Raw genomic sequence first — 27,167 nt, 5'->3', positions numbered from 1 at the left:
TAAAGTGTAGAAATGAGACTTATGTTAAAGCTCTTAACTTTTTCTATGCCATGGGCTCCTTTAATCGGGCTGGTAAAACTTTTAGAATTCTTCTCAGAAAAATGCTTTTTAAATGCATAAAATAGGGGTGCCTGAGTGGCTCAGTCAGTTAAGCATCTGCCTTCATTTAGCTCAGGTCATGATCTCAGGGTCCTGGAATGGAGCCCCGCATCAGCTCCTTGCTCAATGGGTAGCCTAGTTCTCCCTCTCCCTCTGCCCCTCCCCACCCATTGCTTGTGTTCTAAGAAATGAACAAAAAACTTAAATAAATAAATGAAATGAAAAATACATAGAATTACAAAGAAAATTATTTCACTGTGATACATTTTAACCCCAAGTTAAGAACCCCTGGACCTAGAAGGGTACATCTGTAAGAGCAGAAGGCAAACTGTAAATGCTCATCATTAACCATTCAAACATATATATATTTTTTTAATTCCACAAACCAAAATGACATAGTATTTTAAGTTTACAAAAACACGGGCTTTATAAATCTTTCAAGTCATAAAATTCTTAAACACACACATCTTAAACACATGAGAGGCTTGAATTTACCAAGAATATCAATACAGATAGTAAAGATGGTTCAGAAGGCATCACCAACAAATGAGATCAAGCAAGCAAAACTAACAAACTCAAAAAGATCAAGCAAGCAAAACTAACAAACTCAAAATATAATTCATAAAAATAGATCAGATTAAGATTTTGATCAATCAGAATCTGGTTTTGGGTTAACCTCTTTCAAACAAAAACCTTTGGTTTCAACTGATGTGACATTGTTGGGGTTTGGGAGCAAACCATCAAGAAAGAACTTTTGAGGTGTCTTCAGTGCAAAAAATGGTTTATTAAAGCACAGGGACAAGATATGTGGGCAGAAAGAACTGCACTGGGGTCATGAGGAGTGGCCCATTTTATACTTTCAAATTGGGAGAGGGGTCAGGGAAAGCGCAAGTGTCTAAGGATTTGGAAGCAAAGTTTCCAGGACCTTGAGGGGCTAGCTGTTGTCAGGAAAAGGTTATTTGCTACTGTCTAGTAAAAACTTAGTCAGGAGACCCTTCAGATGTCTATCAGTGTGCCATACTCTTGGAGGATGACTGCTAACATATATCTTGGGAAGAACAGGTGGGTAGAGATAAAGGAAGTTTCCAAAGGAATTTTTACATGTTAAAGGAGACTTGCAGGACTTTGGAGGTCAGACTAATAACATGGAGGCAGCTGAGTTCCTAGAAGGACACTCTGCCTGTGTCAAGGACTTGTCAATGGCTGTAAATTTTAAAGAAATTTAATTTTTTTCCTTTGCCTTTGTTCACACCATCACCTTTATGCTGAAAATCTATCTAAAATCAAGTACAACTTCTTTCTACTCCTAACCAATGTTAATAGAAATAACAATGTCTGAAAATTATTGCTGGAATATATAAAATTATTAATATTTTGAGAAACTCTGTCTTTGGGCAACATATGGATTTAGATGGAAATAATCTACTTTCTACAAGAGTTCTAATTACCTAAAGCTGAATGCACTAAAGGTATACTACTCCTTGCTTAAAATGTTATGCAAAAATCTAATATTTAAGACTCTTCCCTGAAGTCAAATTCCATTTAAGTTATGATCACTAATCACGTTTAGTTGTTCAACAAAATTCTCCCTGAATTATACAGAATCAGAAAAACAAAATCTTAAACTTGGAATAAAATCTAAGTTCTCTTAAATTCTAATTAACAAAAAGAATGACCAAGTACATGAGTTTTTTAATAATTATACTTTACCATAAAAATATATATTCTAGGGGTGCCTGGGTGGCTCAGTGGGTTAAAGGGTCTGCCTTCAGCTCAGGTACTGATCTCAGGGTCCTGGGATTGAACCCCACATTGGGCTCTCTGCTCAGCAGGAGTCTGCTTCCTCCTTTCTCTTTGCCTGCCTCTCTACCTACTTGTGATCTCTGTCTGTCAAATAAATTAATAAAATCTTTAAAAGTGTATATATATATATATATTCTATATATTCTTTTCTTAAATGTCAAATATTTAATTTTTATGTTGAGAAATATATTATAGTTCTCATTAAATCTTGCATGCCGGAAAGAGAGATCTATTTATTTTTAAAATATAGGTATTTAAAAGGCTTAAATAAGATTTATCTTTAAAATAAATCTGATCACTGTCTTAGAACACAGAGCCTTCAATGATTAAAAAATGATGATGCTGGGTGCCTGGATGGGTTAAGCCTCTGCCTTCGGCTCAGGGCATGGTCCCAGGGTCCTTGGATTGAGCCCCTCATCCGGGCTCTCTGCTCAGCGGGGAGACTGCTTCCCCCTCCCCCTCTGCCTGCTTCTGCGCCTACTTGTGATCTCTCTCTTTCTCTGTCAAATAAATAAAAATAAAATCTTTTTTTTTTTTAAATGATGATGCCATTTTTCTAAGACATATCTCATTGTGTTTCCCAAACTGGTAAGCTTTATTCAAAACCAAGAAAGCTTCACTTGCTTGCTATTTTAGTCTACCTAATCTTATCTGGATATATTAGAAAACAAGCTAAAATGTCTTTAATCTGTTAAACCCAAATTCCAATCTCTAGTCTCATTCCCTGATTCTACATAAAATTTTTACAATAAGGAATGCGTTTAGGTCATAAATCTTCATGTGACCTTCAGCATTTGTAACCACTATTCAGAGTATCAATTTCAACTGTGCTATAACATGGGTATGAAAGTGTTGGTTTAAAATGTACTGAAGGATGGGGCGCCTGGGTGGCTCAGTGGGTTAAGCCGCTGCCTTCGGCTCAGGTCATGATCTCAGGGTCCTGGGATCGAGTCCCGCATCGGGCTCTCTGCTCAGCAGGGAGCCTGCTTCCCTCTCTCTCTCTCGCTGCCTGCCTCTCCATCTACTTGTGATTTCTCTCTGTCAAATAAATAAATAAATAAATCTTTAAAAAAAAAAATAAATAAAATAAAATAAAATAAAATAAAATGTACTGAAGGTATTTTAGTGCCTAGGTCACCCTCTGAGAGTGTCTGTCTCTCTTTTAAGCTAAATCCCTACTATTCATTCATTTGTTCAAATGCTAGATAAATTGGATGCTCATTTAACACCTAACAGGCAAGACTGAGGAGATCCAGAATAGAAAAATGAGTAAAATATTGTCTCTACTAAAAGTCTTATCTCTATAAGCTCACTATCTTGTGGGGAAGGGAAAAAAATGCAATTCTACATGCCTTATACACTGAATGACTGAAACAGCTACAAGGGAATGGATGGTGGGTATTAGCGAAGACTTTATATAGGAAATTATATTTAAGCCTTGAGCTGAGAATTAATGGCTACATGGGCTTCCTAAGCAGAGACATTCAAGAGTAACTATTTTTTCCAGAAAATATTCAGTTTGCTAACAGTCTTTTTACTGAACTTAAGCATGCAAATACAAATAATACCACCTGTAAAGAATCTATGAAAATTAAAAAACATTCCCAATAACTAAAGGTCACTCCTCAGTTCCAAAACTAACTTTTAAAAATGACCTTTTATTCTTGATTCATACTCGTTTCAATCAACATAAATTTTATATCATCTTACCATGAGAAGAGCAACAGACTTGAGTTCCAGCCCTTACTCAGCAGTAATTACCTTTATTACTTTAAATAATTAGTCATCTAATTGTTCTAGACCCAATTTCTTTATTTATAAAAAAACAAGGTGAGAGCAGGGGAATTCTAAGGTCAGTAAATTTAACATTCTAGGGTTCTAGGCATACAAGAAATTTAAAACAATCCTCTACCTTGGTCAAAACATCTAGATTAATAAAAAAACTTCAGATTTTAAACCAGAAATTTAGGGATATAATTTTACAATAATAGCTATGCTTTACTCTATACTTATGAAGGTCTAAGTCCTAAGTACAGAAATGTTTCTTATAGGTAATTAAACTGCAGACAAAACTACACCGAACTTCCAAGATTCTCAAAACAAAACAAACAGAAAAGAGGCAGATATGTTTCTGAATTTTACCATTTCACAGTTATTGATTAAATCATTTTTTCACATAAGTCATTTGAGTTGCTAAGTAAAAAAATACAAATCTGATTACTTATCAATAATATCTCAATAGCATTAACACCCACCAAAAGAAAATCATTATCGCACAGGAGATTTAAAAGGAGGTAGAATTCCCATAAGACTACCCGTAAAATTATCAGATGGTGCAGAATTAGGTTACTAATCCAAAATTTAATAGAAAGGGATACAAACTCGAATCTAGATAATAGAACATCATTGAAAACTATGACACCAAACAGTTTGAACCCTTGCCAAAATGCTAAAAATCTGATAAATTCACAACTCCACTAATTTCAGTTTTGTGATATTTATTGCCAGGGCTAGATTAAAGATCACCATACTCTCTCAAAACCAAAAGATAACAATAATTATATTTATCATTTTTTCCATCATAAGAGGCTCTTCTAAGATTTTATATGAGAAGAAATTATTTACACTTATTATGCAAATACATACACACATGCAACTCTGATCACGAATGTTTACCTAGCAAAGATGAGCACAAATAATTGCTTTTGAATAATTATGTAACTCATATTTTTAAATTATTACAAAATTACTTTTAATTATTCTACAATTCATATTTTTCACTAATTTATACAGGCTTTTATATTAAAGAAGATCAGCAAAATTTAAGTACATTTATATTTTGTTTCAAACACAGAGCTTCACTTCCATTAACAAAAATATTTAAGTCTGTGACTTGCCTGATCAAACTGGGTAACTTCTTGGCCAGAAGGAATGTGTAGTCCCCAAAGCCTGTATTTTTTGGCAACACTAGAAAATTGCAGATCCAAAGGAATCTCAACTATATCAGATCGATTTAGAATTTCGGTATTTCCATAGTCAATGTATCTCACCAGACACTGGGAAAAAAATGAGACAAATACTAACACAGAATTTAGATTAAACATCTCCAAGGAAACCATCCATTTACTGCCTTCTGTTAATTACCGTAATTACCTCAGGGCATTTTACCGCAAATTGACAAAATGTATTTAGAAACAAGACCTCCAACAATATTCTCAAAATAAAGAAAATCCATGGTCCATGAGATCCCAATAATCACTGTTTGGTACTAGTTAACTAGTTACCAACAGTACTATTTCCAATAGTACCATTTCTCATTATGGTTTGTTTTTTTTTCAAACAGCTGGTATTTAAATAAACAAAAATCTATGAAGCTAATGGCCTCTCCTATCTTGAATGTTAAAATCAATCAACATTCCTAAATTCAAATTGGAAACAGTAAAATATGAAAACAATGTCAAAATTATCAAACTTCCTTGGGTAAAATTAAACCCAACCCAAGTGTTAAATCTAGGAAATGAATCAAGGTTACCCTCACCTTCAGCTCTGTATCTATTTGGAAATAAAAAAGAAAAGAAGATTATCCCAACATCAAAAGCCATCTTGCTCCTTAATTTAAAAAAGTTAAAGTCAAGGCAAAAGCCAACACAATATATCATCTTCAGTTGTCAAATTGTGAGGAAAACGTCTAATTAAGAAGGATCTATTTCACTAAGATAAACCATTACCTTGGACAGTAATAAATCATGGATTTTTTTTAAAAAGTTATTCTGAGCGTTACTCGAATTACTTTATCTCACCATCTCCTTATTACCCTAAGAAAAAATATCTTTAAAATATACACACATGAGAAAATATTTTAAGTCCTATAAAGCAGATATAGGAACAAAACAGTAAAGGAAAGCCTACAGAGATGCTTTTACACAGCCTGCTATATACAATTGCCATCAGGTATTCAGAATCTTATCTCCACAAATTCCCTTAAAATCTCCCTCATGTTCTTAATGTAAAAACTCAAATAGCTAAACACAAAGAAAATTCATCACATTTAACCAAAGTATGAAAAGCAACAAGTCAATCTTCATTAACCATATGCAAACCAACTAAGCAAAAGATAGAAAGGACTTTTAAGGATAGATCAAATGTTCTTTTCCCACTCAATTTTAAAAGGACCAACTTTTAAAAGTTACTTAGCAAAAACCAAACATGATGACAAAGAACCACTGGTCAGCAAACATAATCTACAAATTATATCATCTACTCTTGGACAATCTGCGGTGATTATATGACAACTTAAATTCAGAAGAATATTCCTGAATCTGACCTGGATTTTTTAAATTAATTCATATTTTTTCTGTTCGCCAGGGGGAAAAACATGATTAATCAATTTATAAGTTCAATTGAACCAGATCTTATTACTACTATGTATAAGCAATGAAGAGCTAAATAAGCATCAATTCTTGGACCCAAAATAATCATTACTCAGGGCAAAAAACAAAACAAAACAAAAAAAATTGAACACTTGTTCCTGCCTTTTCATCATTGATGATTTTCAGTACTTTGCATCTGTACCAACATTTATCTTCAGAAAATAATCCGCCATAAATCTATAAAGAGAAAAAGAAATATTAGTTAGCATTTTAATAATTCAAAGCACACTAAGTAGATCAGAATAATAGTTATCATTTATTAAGCACTTATTATTTGACAAAAAGCATTTTATATATAATAACTTATTTTATTATCACAACCATATGAGGCAGATACATTGTTTTCACCATTTATACACCCAAAGACATAAGCCAGTAAGCAACAGAACCAGGATACAAAGTCAGGCAATCTGACTTCAGAGTCCATAATGCAATTCTGCCTTCCCACCAGAACCAAAAACAAAAAAGAGGAAAAGACATAAAAATAAAATTCAAAAAAAAAAGGATAAGCATCAAAGTCTTAAAATCATGCTGCTTTAATGTCTAAAAACATAAATAGTACAATTAGTTATTCTTAAAATATAAACATGCCAAGTACATGACACTTCAGTCTGATTCTCAACCATGTGTGATCCATGTGTCCTACCAGACAAGAAAGATTTTTATACTTTTTATTTTATATATAAAGGCTCTGTTATTAAATGAATAAAATTAAATTTGATAATATCCTTAATACTGAATTTTCATTTGTTTATATTTTAATTATGTTTAATTTTAAAAACAAAGGAAAATTTCAATTTCTCAACCTCAGCACTATTGGTATTTTGAGACAGGATAATTCTTTGGCAGGGAAATGGGGTGGAGGCTCTCTGTGTCCTGTGCACTATAAGATAATTAGCACCATCCCCCCAGGCCTCTACGTACAAGATGCCAATAACACCCTCTCCAGTTGTGGCAACCAAAAATGTCTCTAGACATCGCCAAATATCACCTGGGGGTGAGAGTGGGGGATACAAATCACCCTAGGTTGATAACAACTTTAAATCATACATTCTCAGTGGGGAAAATGTTATTCCCAAGGAATGAAAACTGGTTCAGGAGTGGGGTATGTCTTCAATATTACAATGGTTTGTATCCCTTCAAAGTTCAAACCTAACTGACAACATAAACAGATATATAGGATATTTGTGGTGGTAATAAATCTTGAGGGGAGAAGAACCATTAGGGGAAAAAATGCCTTAAAAAGGCATAACCAAAGACTGAGGAACACTGCTTTAAGAGAAGTATAAAAATTACTTTTAGGTGTATCACTTGAGGTAGGACAAATTCAGAGATTCTGAAGCAAAAGACATACATATATTAAATATAAAAATCCTCAACTCCCCAAAGCAACCAAGTACAAATCAATTCAGACACACAATGGATATCTAACAAAGCAAATGTTACAAAGGATATGTGTGTTCAATTAGCACTTAACTCTGGTTCCCTCAGCTAACACTCAACAACTGGAGGCTAAGAGAGGGCACAAATAGCATGGTACACTCTCCCAACCATCTAACTACATTTTTCAGCAAGCAAAAAGTTTCAGTAGCAAAACAGCTGATAATCAACAGCCCTAATCAATTTCAGACTCTGCAAAAGGTCACATTACCTTTAGTTAAGACTTTGTAATAATACATCAATAAATTTAACAATTCAATATAAGACAAGTGACAGAAATGGGATATAACTGCAACCCTGTCTAGGCAGGGGTGGGGATACTTAGAAATCCAGAAATAGAGCTGGCACTCAACAAAGTTGAAGAATCTGAAGCTCCTGACTCTGTTAGAATGAATAAATCACAACCATTAAAATACAAGTCTATCCCAAAGAGATTTGTCTTTAAAACACAGAGGAGGGGGCACCTGGGTGGCTCAGTGGGTTAAGCCTCTACCTTCAGCTCAGGTCATGGTCTCAGGGTCCTGAGATCGAGCCCCACACTGGGATCTCTCCTCAACAGGGAGCCTGCTTCCTTCGCCTCTCTGCCTACTTGTGATCTCTCTATCAAATAAATAAATAAAATCTTTTTTAAAAATTTTTTAAAAAATAAAAGTAAAAAGGGCACCTGGGTGGCTCAGGGGATTAAGCCTCTGCCTTGGGCTCAGGTCATGATCCCAGGGTCTCAGGATCGAGCCCCGCATCAGGCTCTCTGCTCAGCAGGGAGCATGCTTCCTCCTTTCTCTCTGCCTTCCTCTCTGACTACTTGTGATCTCTGTCTGTCAAATAAATAAATAAAATCTTTTTAAAAAAATAAATTAAAATAAAATAAAACAGAGAGGGGCTCCTGTATGGCTCAGTCAGTTAAGTGCCTGCCTTCAGCTCAGGTCATGATCCCAGGGGAACCAGGGATTGAGTCCCACATTGGGCTCCCGGCTCAGCAGGGAGTCTGCCTTGCCTCTCCCTCTCTGTCCATGCTCTCTCTCTCTCTCTCTCTGTCTCTCACAGGTAAATAAATAAAATCTTAAAAAAAAAAAAAAAAAGTAAATAAAAACACAGGCATAACTATATATTCAATCCAATTGTCCTTGGTCTCAATCTTTTCCCCTCACAGCTCCACTATTTATAGCCCATTACCCGCCTACATGATGAGAGTAAGAGAACCAGTCAATCCCTGGAAAATTTTCAAACTATAATGCATTCGTAAGTAACCAGAGGTGGCTGAGTAATCATTTATAATAATAAATCCATTATTGAAACTAGCTTGAAATTTTTGTAAAGCAAGTATTTTGTACTCAAAAGAGGAAAAGTGGGTATATCTTAATTTCTAACCCTACTAACCACAATTAGAGGCTACAAAGATGTTTTTAAAAACCCTATAAATTTACAAATTACACTCCCTTATCCATTCTAATGTTCAATGCTAAGCTACATTCTTTCCTTCTAATTTCTTCTTTTCACACATTTTTATATAAGCCATTGGGGTTTTAATTACTTTAAAATAAAACCAATAAAAGCACATTATTAAAAGAAAATCAAAGTGCATCAAAAAGGTAAAGAGTAAGAAAGACTTCCTTCCCAATACTCTTTAACATGGATCTCCTAAAAATAATTTTACATTTACATTAATTTTACATATATGTTAAGATATATTTGTTCATCTTACTATTTTAACCACATATCAAAATATAAGATCTAGCCCTTCCATTTAAATAACCAGAGCTGGGAAGCCTGAGGGGGTTGACCATCTGCCTTCTGCTCATGTCATGACCGTGGGGTCCTGGGACAGAGCCCCACATGGGACTCCCTGCTCAGCAGGGTGGTCTGCTTCTCCCTCTCCTTCTGCCCCTCCCCAGCTCGTGCTTGAATGCTCTTTCTCGCTCTCTCGTTCTCAAAAAAATAAATGAATCTTTTTAAAATAAGTAAATAGGGGCACCTGGGTGGCTCTGTGGGTTAAGGCCTCTGCCTTCAGCTCCCAGGGTCCTGGCATTAAGCCCTGCTTTGGGCTCTCTGCTCAGCAGGGAGCCTGCTTTCCTTCCTCTCTCTCTGCCTGCCTCTCTGCCTACTTGTGATCTCTGTCAAATAAATAAAACAAAATCTTTAAAAAAAATTTTTTAAGTAAATAAAAAAAATAAAATAAAGTAAATAAACAGAGCTTTGAGATGGGTAATGCAAACAAGACATTCATGGCACAATATTTAAAAAGGCACTCTGAGGTATGCCTTAGAATGCCTCCTTAAATTTTAATTTAAATTTAAAATTAAAATTTAATCCCCATCACTATCCTCATCACTATCATCCTTTGCTGGTAAGAATGAAAACTGGTTCAATACTTTGCCACACTATTTGGCCAGTATAACCAAAGTATAACATGCCTACTGTATGACTTAGCAATTCTACTCCTAGATATATACTACAAAGAATTAGGTTAATACATCCAACAAAAGGCTGTATAAGTGTTTCATAGTAGCTTAATTCACAGCAGCCAAAAACTGCAAACAATCCAAATGTTCATCGAAGGACAATAAACTGTGGTGTAGTTACACAATGAAATCTGCATAGCTTAAAAAAGAACAAACTACCAATACACCAATACACACAATAATATGGAAGAATCTCAGAAATTCTGTTGAACTAAAGAAACCAGATACACACAAAAGAATAAATACTGCATGATTTAAGAACAGGCAAGTGAAAATATGGTGACAAAAGTCAGACTAATAATTAACTCTTGTAGAAGAACTACTGACCAAGGATTGACTGAGAAAAAGCCTGCAGGAATTTTCCAGGAAGATGAAACGGTATCTCGATCTGGGTAGTGATTATATAGATGCATTCATATGTAAAAATAATGAAGCTGTACAGCTAAGACACAAACACATTACTGTACTTAAGTTATACCTCAATTTAAAAAAAAAGAGAAAAAGATCATCAAACTCATCTCCATAAAGATTATGTTTACAGATTTTTTTTTTGTCAATAAGTATCAAAGGCAAGGATTATCTTGTTCACCACTATATACTCACTACTTACCACAGTACCTGGTCCATAAGTATTTTTGAAAGAATAAATTTACTATGACTACAGTTTACGTAAGTTCTAAAAATTTGCCTCTTCTTCTCAAATACATCAAAAATTCCAACGGTTATAAAATCTAAGACATAAGAAAGCTATCAAGAGAGATGGAATAATTATATCCAAGAATAGGCTCACCTTCTTTGGATCAAGATTCCCAAAAACTGAATTGGCATGGGGACAAACTTCAGACAATGAGCAACCAATCTTCACAATATCGTTATTTCTATTAATACTCTGGAAGAAAGAGTAACTACATTTTAAGACTTAGTAAATTATTATCTGACAGTGTTATATAATTGAAAGTTCTATTAGCATAATACTTAAAAGATTTTGAACATTAGAAATTAAATCAAATTCTTGGACCAGTGTTTTTATAATTCAAATGAGTTCTTTATAAGAAAATTTTTACTTTGCAGTGAGTTCAAATTACTTGAAATTCAAAATAAGTTACCAAATACTATTAAATCATAAGAGGAAGTAAATTCAAACAATTATCTCTGGATTGTACTTTAGATCAAATTCTAATTGCTCAAAATAGATAGCATATTTTAGTCAAATGACCTAAGTCTTCTCATATATTTTTTATTGTATAAAGAAAACAGATGTAAAAAAATTCAAAATGTATATAATCCTCTATACACAAATAAGACAAACTAGTTAGTAAATTCATTTCTCATGGGTATAGGCTAACAATTTTGAAACTCCTATAGGTGTACACTAGGATTAAACAAATACCACAGATAATGAAAGCAGGGAGAAAGAAATTACAAAAAAGGGGAGAAGGCTAGTATGAAACTACACGGTCAGATTCCAATTGGACGGCATTTGTATTAACTCACAGTACGCATGTTTGTGTGTATAATATATGCATATATGAAAGGAAGGCACACAAACAGAGAGATGTGTATATGTCTAAGTTTTTAGACATATATATTTCCCAGATCTGTCTGCTGAGAGGGCCTAGAAACAATGACACTCCAGTAGCAATAAGCACATCCAGTGCCCTATTATTGATTTCTAAATACCATTCTCCAATAAAAGTAATCAGAGTTCCTTGGAGAGCAGTAGTTTTCAGGACCAGGACAGGGAAATAAAAGATGATCCTGGAACTCCTGGTGGTACCAGAAAGTAAGGAAATGCTCAAGAAAGAAACGGAGACATGTTTAAAGGGCACAGGAGCCAATGTGAACATCTCTTGATGCCCAAAACTAGAACAATTCAAACAACAAAATAGTGATAGTACTGGATTATAACCCATTGAATAAATAGCCATGAGTCCATATTAATTTCAGTAATTTAATAAATGAATGGAGAAGATATAGTTCTTCCTTAGAGAGGAATTCCAATTAATAAATGCAGAAGGAATGAGAGAAAATCTTTAGGAAAAGACCACAGTAATAAATAATAAAATTCGTGGATGAAAAGTTGAGGAAAAATAAGATAATTTCAATGTATCTCCCTCTAAAACATTTATTAATTACAAAAAGAAGAGTAACTTTAAAGTGAAGAAACCCAGGAGTGCCTGGGTGGCTCAGTGGGTTAAAGCCTCTGCCTTCAGCTCAGGTCATGATCTCAGGGTCCTGGGATCGAGCCCCGCATCGCATTGGGGTTTTCCGCTCATGGGGAAGCCTGCTTCCCCCCTCCGCTCTCTCTACCTGCCTCTCTGCCTACTTGTGATCTCTGTCTGTCAAATAAATAAATAAAATCTTTTAAAAAAATAATAATAATAAAGTGAAGAATCCCAGCAGTGAGCACCTTAATCAAGTGAAGCAAGCTCAGTATTATCAAATGATGTACCAAGATCATGAATCCCCAATATGATACACTAACAAGGACACAGTAACACTTCTATAGTATTACTGCCAATCCACTTATAAAAAACCATAGTGATATTCTATAAAGTAACTGACCACTACTCATCAAAAATGTCAAAGTCATGAAGGACAAGGATAAATAAAAGAACTATCAAAAGCCAGAGGAGACTAAAAATACATAACAATGAAATACAATGTAGAATCCTGGAGCAGAAAAAAGGCAATGAAAAAAAGTGCTGAAATTTGATTAAGAGCTGCAGTTAATAGCACGATACCAGTGTTAATTTCCTGGCTTTGATAACTGTATTATGGTTATGTAAAATGTTAGCAGTAAGTGAAGCTAGATAAGAATATAAAGAGAGGGGCACCTGGGTGGCTCAGTGGGTTAAGCCGCTGCCTTCGGCTCAGGTCATGATCTTAGAGTCCTGGGATCGAGTCCCGCATCGGGCTCTCTGCTCAGCAGGGAGCCTGCTTCCCTCTCTCTCTCTCTGCCTGCCTCTCTGTCTACTTGTGATCTCTCTCTGTCAAATAAATAAATAAAATCTTTAAAAAAAAAAAAGAATATAAAGAGAGTCTGTACTAACAAAACAACTAACAGACATGTGGAAAAAATGCTTAACATCACTTGGCATTGTGGAAATACAAATCAAAACTACAATGGGATACCATCTCACACCAGTCAGAGTGGCAAAAATTAACAACTCAGGAAATGACAAATGTTGACAAGGATGCAGAAAAAAGGAAACCCTCTTACACTGTTGGTAGGAATGCAAACTGGTGTAGCCACTCTGGAAAACAGTATGGAGTTTCCTCAGAAAGTTAAAAATAGAACTACCCTATGATCCAGCAATTGCATTATGAGGTATTTACCCAAAGGATACAAAAATATAGATTCAATCTATACAAAAACATAGATTTTTACTGTTTATAACAGTAATGTCACAAAAGACAAAATATGGAAAGAGCCCAGGTGTCCATCAACAGATGAATGGATAAAATTATATATGTGACTATATAATGTACATATATATGTATAAAGGTATACATACACACACACACACAAGAATATTACTCAGCCATCAAAAAAATGAAATACAGCCACCTGCCATGACATGTATGGAACTAGAAGGTATTATGCTTACCAGCATTGGTCAGAGAAAAACAAACAACAGTATGATTTCACTCAGATAAGGAATTTAAGAAACAAAATAGATGTACATAGAGAAGGGAAAGAAAAATAAAATAAGATAAAAACAGAGAAGGAAGCAAACCATAAGAAGCTCTTAATCTCAGGAAACAAACTGAGGGTTGCTGGAGGGGAGAGGGTTGAGATAACTGAGTGATGGGCATATCACATGATGTACATGAGATCACATGAGAGCATATGATATAATTAGCACTAGGTATTATTATATAAGATTGATGAATCACTGAACTCTATCTCTGAAACTAATAACACATTATATGTTAACTAAACTGAATTTAAATTAAATTTTTTTAAAAAGAAAAACTGTATTAATTTTATATCCTTCAAGTCTAAAGTTATTCCCAAATAATTAAGTATATTTATATAATCTTAAAAATATATCAGCAAAATATTGAGTAAGGCTAGAAAGAACATGATTATCTCTGATGACTGAAAAGAAACTCTGAAAGAGCCATTCCAAAGAATGATGATGAGTATCAGTATCACTACAGAGTAAAAAAGGGAACTGACTTTAAACTGATCCAAAGCACATTACAGGCAGTCTTTGTGAGTAAAGCCCCAGAATTAAACCTCTAAAGTTCAGAATACACCAAAATACTCTGCATTAAATCTTATAGTTATCTGGACTGAAATAAAGGGAAGCTCCTTCTTTCAAATAAAGGTGAAGGTCAAACACTTAAGATTCCCTTATTTATTTATTTATTCCTTTATTCCTTTATTTATTTATTCCTTTCAATTGGAATCTGTTACTCATCCCACTGGGCCTACCAAAAATTCTGCAGCATACTCATATAAGTGGTTTACAGGGCAGAAATTCATAGTGGCAGAAAGGCAGAGAATATACATGAGCAGATCTTCATCTTGATCTGCTTTCACGTATCTGTAAATCTATTTACTCTTTATTTATACCCATTCCAACTCCAATCAAATTTTACAATTTGTGCATCTACCTTCAGCTCAGGTCATGATCCCAGGGTCCTGGAATGGAGCCCCAAGTCCGCTGGGCCCCCGCTTAGTAGGGAACCAGATTCTCCCTCTGCTGCTCCCCAATTTGCGCTCTCTCCCTCCTTCTCTCTCAAGTAAATAAAAAATTTTTACACTTTGCTTCTTGAAATCATTCATGTGAATGCCATTAGTAGTTTTAACCCTTAATATTTTCAGCCATTTATGAAATGTTTCCTAACTTCTTAACATGTTAAATTTCTATAAGGCCTCAATTTCATCGCTGAAATCACAGGTTGGCAAATTTTGGCCTCTACTACTTGATTTCGTAAATAAAGTTTTAATGGATCACAGCTCCATCGATATGTTTATGTACTATCATATAGATGCCTTTGCACTATAGGAGCAGAGTTGAACAGTTGCTATAGACTATATGGCCCATTATTCTTAAAATATTTACTATCTCATCTTTTACAGGAAAAGTTTGCTGATTCCTGGTTTAAATAATAGCTCCAAATTCAATCAATAGCTTCACGTAATGGTCAATTGAAATCAAAGCCTACAGTTGCACTGACCAAATACAACAGCCAAAATCCATTTTAAATGTAGCTAGTCTGGGGCGTGCCTCTGTGGCTCAGTGGCCTAAGCCTCTGCCTTCAGCTCAGGTCATGACCTCAGGGTCCTGGGATTGAGCCCCACATCGGGCTCTCTGCTTAGCGAAGAACCCATTCCCCCCACCCCCTCTCTCTGCCTGCTGCTCTGCCTACTTGTGATCTCTCTATGTCAAATAAATAAAATCTTTTTTAAAAAATAAATAAAAATAAATGGTCTTATTTGAGATATGTAAGTATAAAATTTATACCAGATTTCAAAACTTAATATGAAAAAGGAAAATAGAACTCCTGTAAATGTCTCTGAACTGACTGCATTTTGAAATATTTTAGGTATACTGAGTTAAATAAAATATATCAAATAAAATTTATTTCACCTGTTTCTTTTTACTTTTTAATGTGTCTGCTGAATTTCAAATTCCTTATGTGGCTCACATATTTCTATTGAACAGTGATGATCTAGAAAAAAAATTTTTTTAAGAGATGGGGAAAGGTTAGAGAATGTTTTTTTTTAAACTTTGGTATTTTTTTTTTTACTTGTTTGAGAGAGAGAGAAGGGTCAGAGGGAGAAGTAGATTCCCCGCTGAGAAGACAGCCTGATGCAGGACTTGTTCCCAGGACACTGGGATCTCAAAGTAAGCCAAAGGCAGTTGCTTAGCTAACTGTGTCACCCAGGCACCCTTAGAGAGAGAATCTCAAGCAGGCTCTACACCCAGCATGGAACCCAACGTGGGGCTAGATCTCACAACACCGAAATCAAGAATCAATGCTAAACCAACTGAGCCACCCAGGCGTCCCTAGAAAATCTTATTTAAGCTATGATCTTAAACATATTTATCATCTAACCTGACATACAATTGCTATTAATACAGAGACAACAGGCAGAAAATATGTGGGCACCGTTTAAAAAAATCTGCATAAGCAGAGATACATATTTATCACAAGTTTTCTGTGAGTATCCCCCTTCTACAATGTTTACTACATAGATATAAAAACTCTGGGTTAATCATATTCTTCTACAAGTTTTCTTCTCATAAATTCCACTTCCCATATTGCCAATTCACTCCACCCCCAGAAAAGAGTTCTTACACTGCAGGAAGTATAGAAACATCATTCTCTTCCCTGCCACTTATGCAGTTCACAAAATTAAAAATTAGTGAGTAATTGTATGCATTAGAGGGATTCACCTTCTTAAGTTCTGGAATATAAGCATTTAGGTGTTTTGCTTTATATTTAAAACTAAGCAAAGTTATCTGACTTGAAGTCTGACAGAAAACTCTAAATGTTCTACTAGTGTTTCCCACTTTATGAAGAAAAAGTTACTGTATTTCAAATTCAAAATTAAGCCATTAAAAAAAAAATGACATTTAAAAACACACGATCTTTTAAGAAACAATCTTATAAAAGACCCCTAGATGGGGCTGTAACATCACAAATACAGTATCTTCGCATCTTCAGTAATTTATGCAGCCTAGATTATTGGTATTAAATTGAGTGTAATTATGAAACCACAATTATAATATTTCTTTCTCTTTTTTTAAGATTTTATTTATTTATTTGAGATATGGATATCACAAGTAGACAGAAAGGCAGGCAGAGAGAGGAAGGAAAGCAGGCTCCCTGCCGAGCAGAGAGCCCAATGCGGGGCTTGATCCCAGGACTCCGGGATCGTGACCTGAGCTGAAGGCAGAGGCTTTACCCCACTGAGCCACCCAGGCGCCCCTCTTTTTTTTTTCTTTTTTTAAGATTTTATTTACTTATTTGACACACAGAGAGAGATCACAAGCAGGCAGAGAGTCAGGCCGAGAGAGAGGAGAAAGCAGGTTCCCCACTGAGCAGAGAGCCCAAACCAGGGCTCCATCCCAGGACCCTGAAACCATGACCCGACCCGAGCCGAAGGCAGAGGCTCCAACCCACTGACTCACCCGTGCCCCTCTTGCTTTCTTTTTTAAGTCAGTGTATTATGAACACACTACTCGTAACTCAGGTAGTAACCATTTGTCTTCTAATAATGCCTTGCATTAAATAATGCTAAGAATAATTAGGCACTTCTGCATGGAACCAGAAAAGACCCCGTATAGCCAAAGGAATGTTGAAAAAAAAACCAAAGCTGGTGGCATCACAATTCCGGACTTTAAGCTCTATTACAAAGCTGTAATCAAGACAGTGCGGTATTGGCATAAAAACAGAAACACAGATTAATGAAATAGAATAGAGAACCCAGAAACGGACCTGCAACTCTACAGTCAACTAATCTTCAACAAAGCAGGAAAGAATATTCAATGGAAAAAGCCTCTTCAACAAATGGTTTTGGGAAAACTGGACAACCACATGCAGGAGAATGAAACTGGACCATTTCCTTACACCATACACAATAATAGTCTCAAAAAGGATGAAAGACCTAAATGTGAGACAGGAATCCAACAAAATCCTTAAGAAACATAGGCAGCAATCTCTTTGACCTCAGCCACAGAAACGTTTTCCTAGATACATCTCAAAGGCAAGGGAAACAAAAGCAAAAATGAACTATTGAGACTTCATCAAGATAAAAAACTTCTGCACAGCAAAGTAAACAGTTGACAAAACTAAAAGACAACTGACAGAATGGGAGAAGGTATTTGCAAATGACATATGAAAGGGCTACTACCCAAAATCTATAAAGAACTTATCAAACTCAACACCCAAAGAACAAATAATCCAATCAAGAAATGGGCAGAAGACATGAACAGACATTTCTGCAAGGAAAACATCCAAATGGCCAACAGACACATGAAAAAGTGCTCAATATCAGTCAGCATCAGGGAAAAAAAATTAAAACCACAATGAGATACCACCTCACCAGTCAGAATGGTTAAAATAAACAAATCAGGAAATGACAGATGCTGGTGAGAATGTGGATCCTGGTGGGAACACGAACTAATGCAGCCACTCTGGAAAACAGTAGGGAGATGCTTCAAAAAATTGCAAATAGAACTACCCTATGACTCAGCAATTGCACTACTGGATATTTACCTTAAAGATACAAACGTAGTGATCCGAAGGGACATGTGCACCCCAATGTTTATAGCAGAAATGTTCACAACAGCCAAACTATGTCCATCAACAGATGCATTCATAAAGAAGATACGGTATGTGTGTGTGTGTGTGTATATATGTGTATATATATCTATATAAAGATTATATATATATAAATAATATATAAAACAGAATATTACGCAGCCATCAAAAATGAAATCTTGCCATCTGCAATGATGTGGATGAATTAGAGGATATTTTATGCTAATAATAAGTCAATCAGAGAAAGACAATTATGATTTCACTGATATGTGGAATTTAAGAAACAAGGCAGAGGATCAGAGGAGAAGAGAGGAAAAAATGAAACAAGACAAAACCAGAGAGGGAGACAAACCATAGAAGACTCTCAATCTCAGGAAACAAACTGAGGGTTGCCGGAGGGGAAAGGGTAAGGGGATGAGATGCTTAGGTGATGGACACTGGGAAAGGTAATGTGTTGTGGTGAGCGCTGAGTGTTGTGTAAGACTAATGAACCACAGACCTTTCCTCTGAAACAAATACTACATTACACGTTAATTTAAAAACTTAAAAAAAAAAAGAAGAAGAATTAGGCACTGAGAGTGACAATGATATCTGTATTCTGGGGGTTTTATTTTTATTTTTGTTGGGCAGGACCTGGTTAGTGGAGGAAGGGGAAGGAGGAGGAAATCAACCACACTATTTACCTGGGCCCAAAATGTTACTGCATCTTCCACATGACTTCCAACCACATCTTCAACTAAAACCAAATCAAAATGCAATGAAGATTAGAAATTAATCAAGATCATGTAGCTCTTACATCCAAAAATAATTTTGTGTCAGTACCTTTATTGTAATGCACATCTTCATCCATCTGGACAATTCCTGAAAAACTAAAACAATTCAATACCTTGAATTAAGTTCAATAATCTGTCCATTTAAGGTGAATAAAGACTATATAATGTTCGAATTCCTACGAGTATGTTTTGTTCCTAAATAGTCAAATTTCAAAGTCTATCAAAAATGACCTCAGAGGTCTTTAATAATTAACTTTATTTGAATATAAAAATTCTACAATTGTATCATATACAATTTAGCTTTGAAATTACCTCTTCAGCTAAGCTTTTACAAATTTACACTGTAGCGAATATCTAGGCACACTGTGGTCAGTTACATAAATCAATATTTCAGAACAATGTGCATATTCTTTCAAAAGACTTGATGCCCTCCCAAAAGGGCAAACGAAAACAAACACTACAAACATATAGAGAACAAACACTTCACCTTGGTAATCAACTTTATTTAAAAGGTACAACGGTTTCTACTTTTGAAGATACCCTGCAATCAAGGACTGCAAAATGAATCAAATTTTGCCCATTACATCAAAACTAATTTTCATTACATAATATACTTTCCAACTCCAAAATGTTTCAAAATAAATGTTGACTAGCTTATAATTTTATCATTAATACACTAGAATACTGCACTTTCAGTGCCTAAATGTTAGTTCTGTGAAGGAAACTGAAAATACAGACTTTTTAAAAGCTTTAAAAGTTAACTAAGAACAGTGCTACACCAAAGTTCCAAATGTTCTCTCAACTATGGAAAGAGAAAAATTCACTGTCACAGAAAAAGTCAAAAAAAATTTTTAAATTTAATCTCCTGATTCTTGTTACACCTTAAACAGTTTTTTCACATCATTAAGCTGCATGAATATATCTTCAAAACAAATATCATTCCTCCACTAATGGTAAAAAAAAAAAAAAAAAAAGTTTTAGTTGAGCAAAAAGTTGTAATACCAAATTGGAATCTGCCTGGAGAGACTATTATTTCTCTGGAAGCCACTGCCTTAAATTTAGTAAAAACTGAAATTGTCTGGAAATTCCAAGAAACTATAGTTTCATCTTAAAAACGTATTTTTAAAGTGGTCAAAAAGACTTTAGCCACGATAATTATGAAGAAACTGATGCTTCATCCATTTTCTACAACACTGGATTACCAGATGGCACTACAATTCAGGTCAAGAATCTGGAATGAGTGAGTCCAGGTCGCTCCTCAACACCCATTTTATGAGGGATTTTGAAGTTTAAATGGTACAAAATTTACGGGGTGAATTCCACCCCACTACTTGCCTGAGCCACTCCATCTCCACTAAGAACACTCAGGCCCAAGTTACCTGCAAGCCAGTTTTGCCTCCCCAGCACCACAACTCAAAAGCTGGGGTGCCCATCACCCTCAGAAGTAGGCTGGCGATTCCAAGGCTGAGGAAGGCCAGGAAATGGGCCTCGCCCCATACTTGGGAACCCTAAACGGCCAGTATGGGTTAAAGACAGTCCTTGAAGCGGCTGGCATCGAACTTATCCAATGACTACTACTGACCTCACACTTTCCGCCACAGAAATTCTAGAAAAGTGCCCACGGCCCCACATACTGGGCCCTCGGCCCTCAGCCCGCCGCCCGCCACCGCAGCTAGCCGTCAGACCCCAGTCGCGCACGTGAAGAGGCTTACCGCCCGCACTGACGCTGCTCAGGCTCCATGCTGCGCTTGCGCGCACAGCGCCGTGCCCTCTGCAGAGCTTGCTGGGAGCCGCTGCTTAGTACACGTGGCCACAAAGCCTGGGGCCTGAAGCGGGTGGCGTGCAGGGAGGGGCCCGCTGGGTGGGGTCATGCACGTGGTGGGCTCCGCACAGAGTTTGCGCGAACCAGGGACTTCCGGGTCTTTTCGGCCCTTAGTGGCTGGCTTGATGGTGGGTTCTGTTTACAGGCCTTCAAATAATGACGAAGATAGTGGTTTGGATTTCATAGTCTCTACAAATGTGCTCCCGCTGATTTAGATTTAAACGAGTCAAATTAGACGTATCCTCAGTATTCGTTTTACAAATGGAAAGTGAATTCAGTAAATGAAAATGTGATTTTTAGATGAGTACCTTTACAATCATTTCTCAGTCCAACCTTGGCATCAGAGCTTTCTCATGTTGCAGCTTTTTCACGACGCTAAGGGACAAAAATTAATATAGATTAGCTGTGCGGTTATATGCAGATCTTATACTTTGTGGCAAACCTTGCGCAACAGTTGAAAATTATCTCCGTTAATTTTCAACAGCTTGATTAAGGTATAATAGACATGAAAGAAACTGCAGGTATTAACACTGCGTTATTTGGTAAGTGAACATAGTATACACATCCCCACAAAGTAACAATCACTCCCTTCACATCCCCCACCCCAAATTTTCCTCATCCCCCTGTGAAATACTTGGCTTCCCCCTCCTACCTCATATAAACAGGTTCTGCTTTCGCTCACCCTATATTAGTTTGCATTTTCTAGAATTTGACGTTAATGATAACCATGCCGCGAGTACATTCTGATTTCTTTCACTTGGCATTATATTGAGATTCATCCATTTTGTCATCTGTATCGACAGTTTATTGCTTATTATTGCTGAGTACTATTCCATTGCACGAGTATAACCAATTTATCTACCTTTTGATTAGACTTTTTTTAACTTTTTTTTTTTTTTTAAAGTAGGCTCCATTTGCAGCGGGGAGCCCAAAACCGGACTTGAATTCATGACCCCGAAATCAAGACTTGAGCTGGGATAAAGAGTTAGACAATTAAGAGACTGAGCCACCCAAGTGCCCCTTGATAGACACTTAGATTGTTTCCAGTTTGGGATTGTTTCAGATAAAGCTGCTATGAAAGATCATGTGCAAATCTTTGTATGGGAATATGCTTTCATTTCTCCTGGGTTAATACCTAGGAGTAGAATGTGGGTCGGATGATATTGTTATGTGTGTTTAAGTTATTAAGAAATTGCTAGACAGGGTTGTGAGTTCAAATCCTACATTGGTTTCCACGCTGGGTGTGAAGCCTACTTGAAAAGAAAAGAGAAAGAAAAGAAACTGCTAGGCTGTTTTTATAAAGTAGATTTACTATTTTATATGTGCACCAGTGGGGTTGAAGAGTTCTAGTTGGCCCATATCCTCACCCTTATTTTATATGGTCAGTGTTCTTAAGTTCAGACATTTATATAAAAATGGTATCTCCTTATAGTTTTAATTTGTATTTCTGTTAACTAAAAATGTTGACCATCTTTTCGTGTTTATTTTCCACCCATACAGCTTCTTAGATAGAGTGTCTGTTTAAACATGTTCCCATTTTTTTTTTTTTTTTTTTTTAGATTTTATTTATTTATCAGAGAGAGAGAGGGCGGGAGAGCAAGCACAGGCAGACAGAATGGCAGGCAGAGGCAGAGGGAGAAGCAGGCTCCTTGCCAAGCAAGGAGCCTGATGCAGGACTCGATCCCAGAACGCTAGGATCATGGCCTGAGCCGAAGGCAGCCGCTTAACCAACTGAGCCACCCAGGCGTCCCTGTTCCCATTTTTAAATGAAATTATTTTTAGAAGATTTTATTTATTTGACAGAGAGAGAGAGGTCACAAGTAGGCAGAGAGGGAAGCAGAGAGAGAGGGAGAAGCAGACTCCCCACCAGTAGAGAGCCCAATGCAGGCCTCCATCCCAGGACCCTGAGATCACCACCCCAGTAGAAGGCAGAGGCTCAATCCGCTGAGCCACCCAGGCGTCCATGAATTATTATGAGTTTTGCAGTTCATTATATACTGTGGATTTAACTCCTTCAAATTTGCACATATTTTCTCCCAGTTTGTAGTTTATCTTTTCATTCTCTAAAAAGAGTATTTCAAAGAGCAGAAGTTCTTAATTTTGATGAAGTTCAATTTATAAGTTTTGTCTTTTATGGATCATGCTTATGTGTTGAATTTAAGAAATCACCACCACCTAACCCATGTCAGAAATGTTTTCTATATTTCCTTCTAGAAGTTTTATATGTTTAATTTAGGCTTTGTTTAGATCTATAATCCTTTTTTAAGTTCATTTTTGTATAAGACGCAAAGCACAAATCAGTTTATATTTTTGCATTTGGATGTCTAGTTTTTCCAGCACCATTTGTTGAAAATGCTATTATTTTTCTTTTTTCTTTTTTTTTTTAAAGATTTTATTTATTTATTTGACAGAGAGAGATCACAAGTAGGCAGAAAAGCAGGCAGAGAGGAGGAAGCAGGCTCCCCACTGAGCAGAGAGCCCGATGTGGGACTCGATCCCAGGACCATGAGATCATGACCCGAGCCAAAGGCAGTGGCTCAACCCACTGAGCCATCCAGGCACCCCAAAAAATGCTATTATTTTTCTATTGAATTGCCTTGACATTAGTGTCGAATATCAATTGACTGTATTTGTGTAGGACTATTTCTGAATTCTCTATTCTGTTACACTGATCTATTTGCTTTCTTTAATCTAAAATGACATCATCTTGATTCCTGTTTTATAAGTCTTAACGACAGGTACTGAAAGCCTTCCAATCTTGTTCTTCAAAATTTTTTTAGTTTTCCAATTTTGTTTGAAATTTAGAATTAACTTGTCAATGTCTACATACACATACAAAATCTGCTGAGATTTTTATTGGAATTACATTGAATCTATACATATGTTTGAGAATTGACATCTTGACAATATTGAGTCTTACGATGTATGAACATTGTATACATCCCCATTTACTTAGATATTCTCTTATTTCTCTGAGCAATGTTTTGTATTTTTCAATATAAAAGTTTTGTACTTCTTTGTCTAATTTATACCTAAGGATTTTTTATGCTATTGTAAACGGTACTATTTTTTTTAAGATTTTATTTATTTCTTTGACAGACAGAGATCACAAATAGACGGAGAGGCATGCAGAGAGAGGAGGAAGTGGACTTCCTGCGGAGCAGAGAGCCCAATGTGGGGCTCGATCCCATGACCCAGGGATCATGACCTGAGTCGAAGGCAGAGGCTTTAACCCACTGAGCCACCCAGTCACTCCTGTAAATGGTATTATTTTCTTAATCTCAATTTCTAGTTGTTTTGTTGCTAGTATATAGAAATATTATTTTTGTATATTGATCTTCTTTTCTGCATCCTTACTAAATTCACTTATTTCTAGTGAGTCTTTTTTTTTTTTTAAGATTTTATTTTTATTTATTTGACAGAGAGAGATTACAAGTAGGCAGAGAGGCAGGCAGAGAGAGAGAGAAGGAAGCAGGCTCCCCGCTGAGCAGAGAGCCCGATGCGGGACTCGATCCCAGGACCATGAGATCATGACCCGAGCCAAAGGCAGTGGCTCAACCCACTGAGCCATCCAGGCACCCATCTAGTGAGTCTTTTTTTAATAGATTTAATAAGTTTATGTACATATATGATGTCATATGCAAATAAAGACTTAATTTTTTCCTTTCCAATCTTGGTATCTTTTATTTCTTTTATCTTTCTTTATTGCAGTAGCTAGAACCTCCAGTTTATTGAATAGAAGTGCTGAGAGCAGTCGTCCTTGCCAAGTTCCTAATCTTAGGAGGAAAGCATTTGGCTTTCAGCATTAGGTATAATGTTAACTGTGTTTTTTTAGTAAATACCCTTTATCAGATTGAAGAAACTAGCTTCTTAGTTTTCTGAGAGCTTTTATCTTGAACATGTGTTAAATTTTGTCACATATTCATACATCTATTGAAGTGGTCATGTGGTTCTTTTTTAGTTGGTTAATATGATGAATTACATTAATTTTCAAATGTTAAGCCAACCTTCTATTCCTTAGATAATATTCACTCGATCATGATATATTTCCTTTTTGCATACTCTTCTATTATATTTGCTAAAATTGTTAAGAATGTTTGCATCTATGTTTGAGAGGAATTAATCTGAATTTCTTTTCTTTTGATGTATTTGTCTGGTTTTCTTATCTGAGTAATGCTGGCTGCATAGAATAAGTTGTAAAGAATTCCCAACTTCGGGGTACGTGGGTGGCTCAGTGGGTTAAAGCGTCTGCCTTCAGCTCAGGTTCTGATCCCAGGGTCCTGGGATTGAACCCTGCATTGGTCTCAGGGAGCCTGCTTCCCCCTGGCTCTCTGCCTACTTGTGATCTGTCAAATAAATAAATAAAATCTTGTTAATAAATAAAAAGAATTCCCAAACTTCAGTTTTCTGGACAAGGTTATATAGAGTGAGTAATCTTTAATCCTTTGGTAAAGTTCACAGTGCAGCCATCTGGACCTGGAATGTTCTTTGTAGGAAAGTTTTTAAGTACAAATTAATTTCTTAAATTGATATATGGGATAATAATTATACAATATAGGGCTAATCAAGTTATCTATTAATTGAATGAGCTTCGGTTTTTATATTTCAAGAAAATTTATCCATTTCAGACTAAGTTGTAAAATTCATTGGCATAAAATTGTTTATAACATTCCCTTATTATCCATCTAGTATCTGTAGAATATATAGTGATGTCATCACTCTTATTCCTAACATTGATGATTTGTGTGTTCTCTCTTTCTATTATTTCTTTGCTGATTAGCCTGGCTGTATCAATTTTACTGGTCTTCTTAAAATACCTGTGTTTTGTTTTATTCATTTTCTCTATTGCATTTGTTTTCTATTTCTGCTCTGGTGTTTACTATTTCCTTTTTCCTATTTTAGTTTTCATTTGCCTTTCTTTATCTGGTTCCTGAAGGTGAAAACTGAGGTCACTTATTTGTGATCTTTCTTCTTTTCTGATATAGGCATTTGGTGCCTAAATTTTCCTCTAAGTGCCATTTTAACCAAATTCCGCAAATATTGTTGTGTTTTCTTTTCATTCAGTTGAAAGTACTTTGATTCCATTATTTTTTTTTCATTGACCCATGGATTATTTAGATATGTATTATAGAACTTTGAAATTTTTGGAGATTTCCCAGATATCTGTTACTGATTTCTAATTTAATTCCACTGTGGTCAGAGGACATCATGACCTGAATCATCTTAAAAGTATTGAGACTTATTTTGTGATGTAGAGTATGGTCAACCTAATAAACCTTGCCTGTGCATTAAAAAAAAAAAAATGGTATTCTACTATTATTGAATTGAGTGTTCTATAAATGTCAATTACATAAAGTCGGTTAATAGTTGTTCAAGTCTTCTAAAGCCTCACTGACTTTGTGCCTACATAACACTTCAATCAAGGGAGGCTCCTGGGTCATTAACTCTGACCCAAGCCTGCAGCATCTGAGAAGTATATGGGGCATGAAGCAAGAACTAGCAATGTAGGCCCAAGGATTCTATCAGTCTCTTACTATATCTATCCCAATTATTGGATAGATATAGAAATAGAGTGGGGTCAGACCCATTATACCCACTGGGATGGACTTTAGTCAGGACCCCATTTATCACTGGACTTGCATAAAACCAGAGGACCACAACTGTGTTTTGGTCCTTTGGGATCCAAATAGCTCAGACCCTATATTCAAAAGTCCTTGGTTGAAAGATAGGAGTATTCTTCTTTCTCCACCACATAGTTACCCTGCCAAATGGCTGCCCCTTTGGTGAAGGATCAAGGTGATGTTTATCAAATATACTTGAGGACACTCCCTCAAGGGAATCTGGGCTTTCCCTTCCCTTAGTGCCTAAGATTGAAGACTAACTGCTAGTAGTTATATAAGTGGATATACAAGTCAGGTAACGTCCTAATCAGCTGTCCTTCTATTTTGCCCCTTGGAACATCATGATCTTAAACTCCTTCACAGATCCAAGTCTTAGTACCCATTAGTCCCATCCATTGGGCATCTGACAGATTCCACAACCTGGCCTTCAACCT

At 35.9% G+C, this 27,167-nt stretch overlaps 1 protein-coding gene across 1 annotated transcript in view; it reads right to left on the bottom strand.

Annotated features, from left to right (window-relative positions):
* Positions 1–20,973, bottom strand: part of STK31 (serine/threonine kinase 31) — an 89,640-nt gene extending 68,667 nt beyond the window's left edge. Inside the window, exons 1-6 of the mRNA XM_059171368.1 lie at positions 20,873–20,973; positions 19,340–19,386; positions 19,201–19,253; positions 11,022–11,120; positions 6,435–6,509; positions 4,800–4,958 (exon numbers count right to left, since the gene is read on the bottom strand). Of these exons, the coding sequence (XP_059027351.1) occupies positions 4,800–4,958; positions 6,435–6,509; positions 11,022–11,120; positions 19,201–19,253; positions 19,340–19,386; positions 20,873–20,922 (483 nt within the window). The 5' untranslated portion in view covers positions 20,923–20,973. The remainder of the gene's footprint in view (positions 1–4,799; positions 4,959–6,434; positions 6,510–11,021; positions 11,121–19,200; positions 19,254–19,339; positions 19,387–20,872) is intronic.
* Positions 20,974–27,167: the final 6,194 nt, after the last annotated feature.

The sequence above is a fragment of the Mustela lutreola genome, chromosome 4 (assembly GCF_030435805.1).
Source record: "Mustela lutreola isolate mMusLut2 chromosome 4, mMusLut2.pri, whole genome shotgun sequence".
In the NCBI taxonomy this organism is placed as follows: domain Eukaryota; kingdom Metazoa; phylum Chordata; class Mammalia; order Carnivora; family Mustelidae; genus Mustela; species Mustela lutreola.
This window is presented reverse-complemented; position numbering and strand designations above follow the sequence as displayed.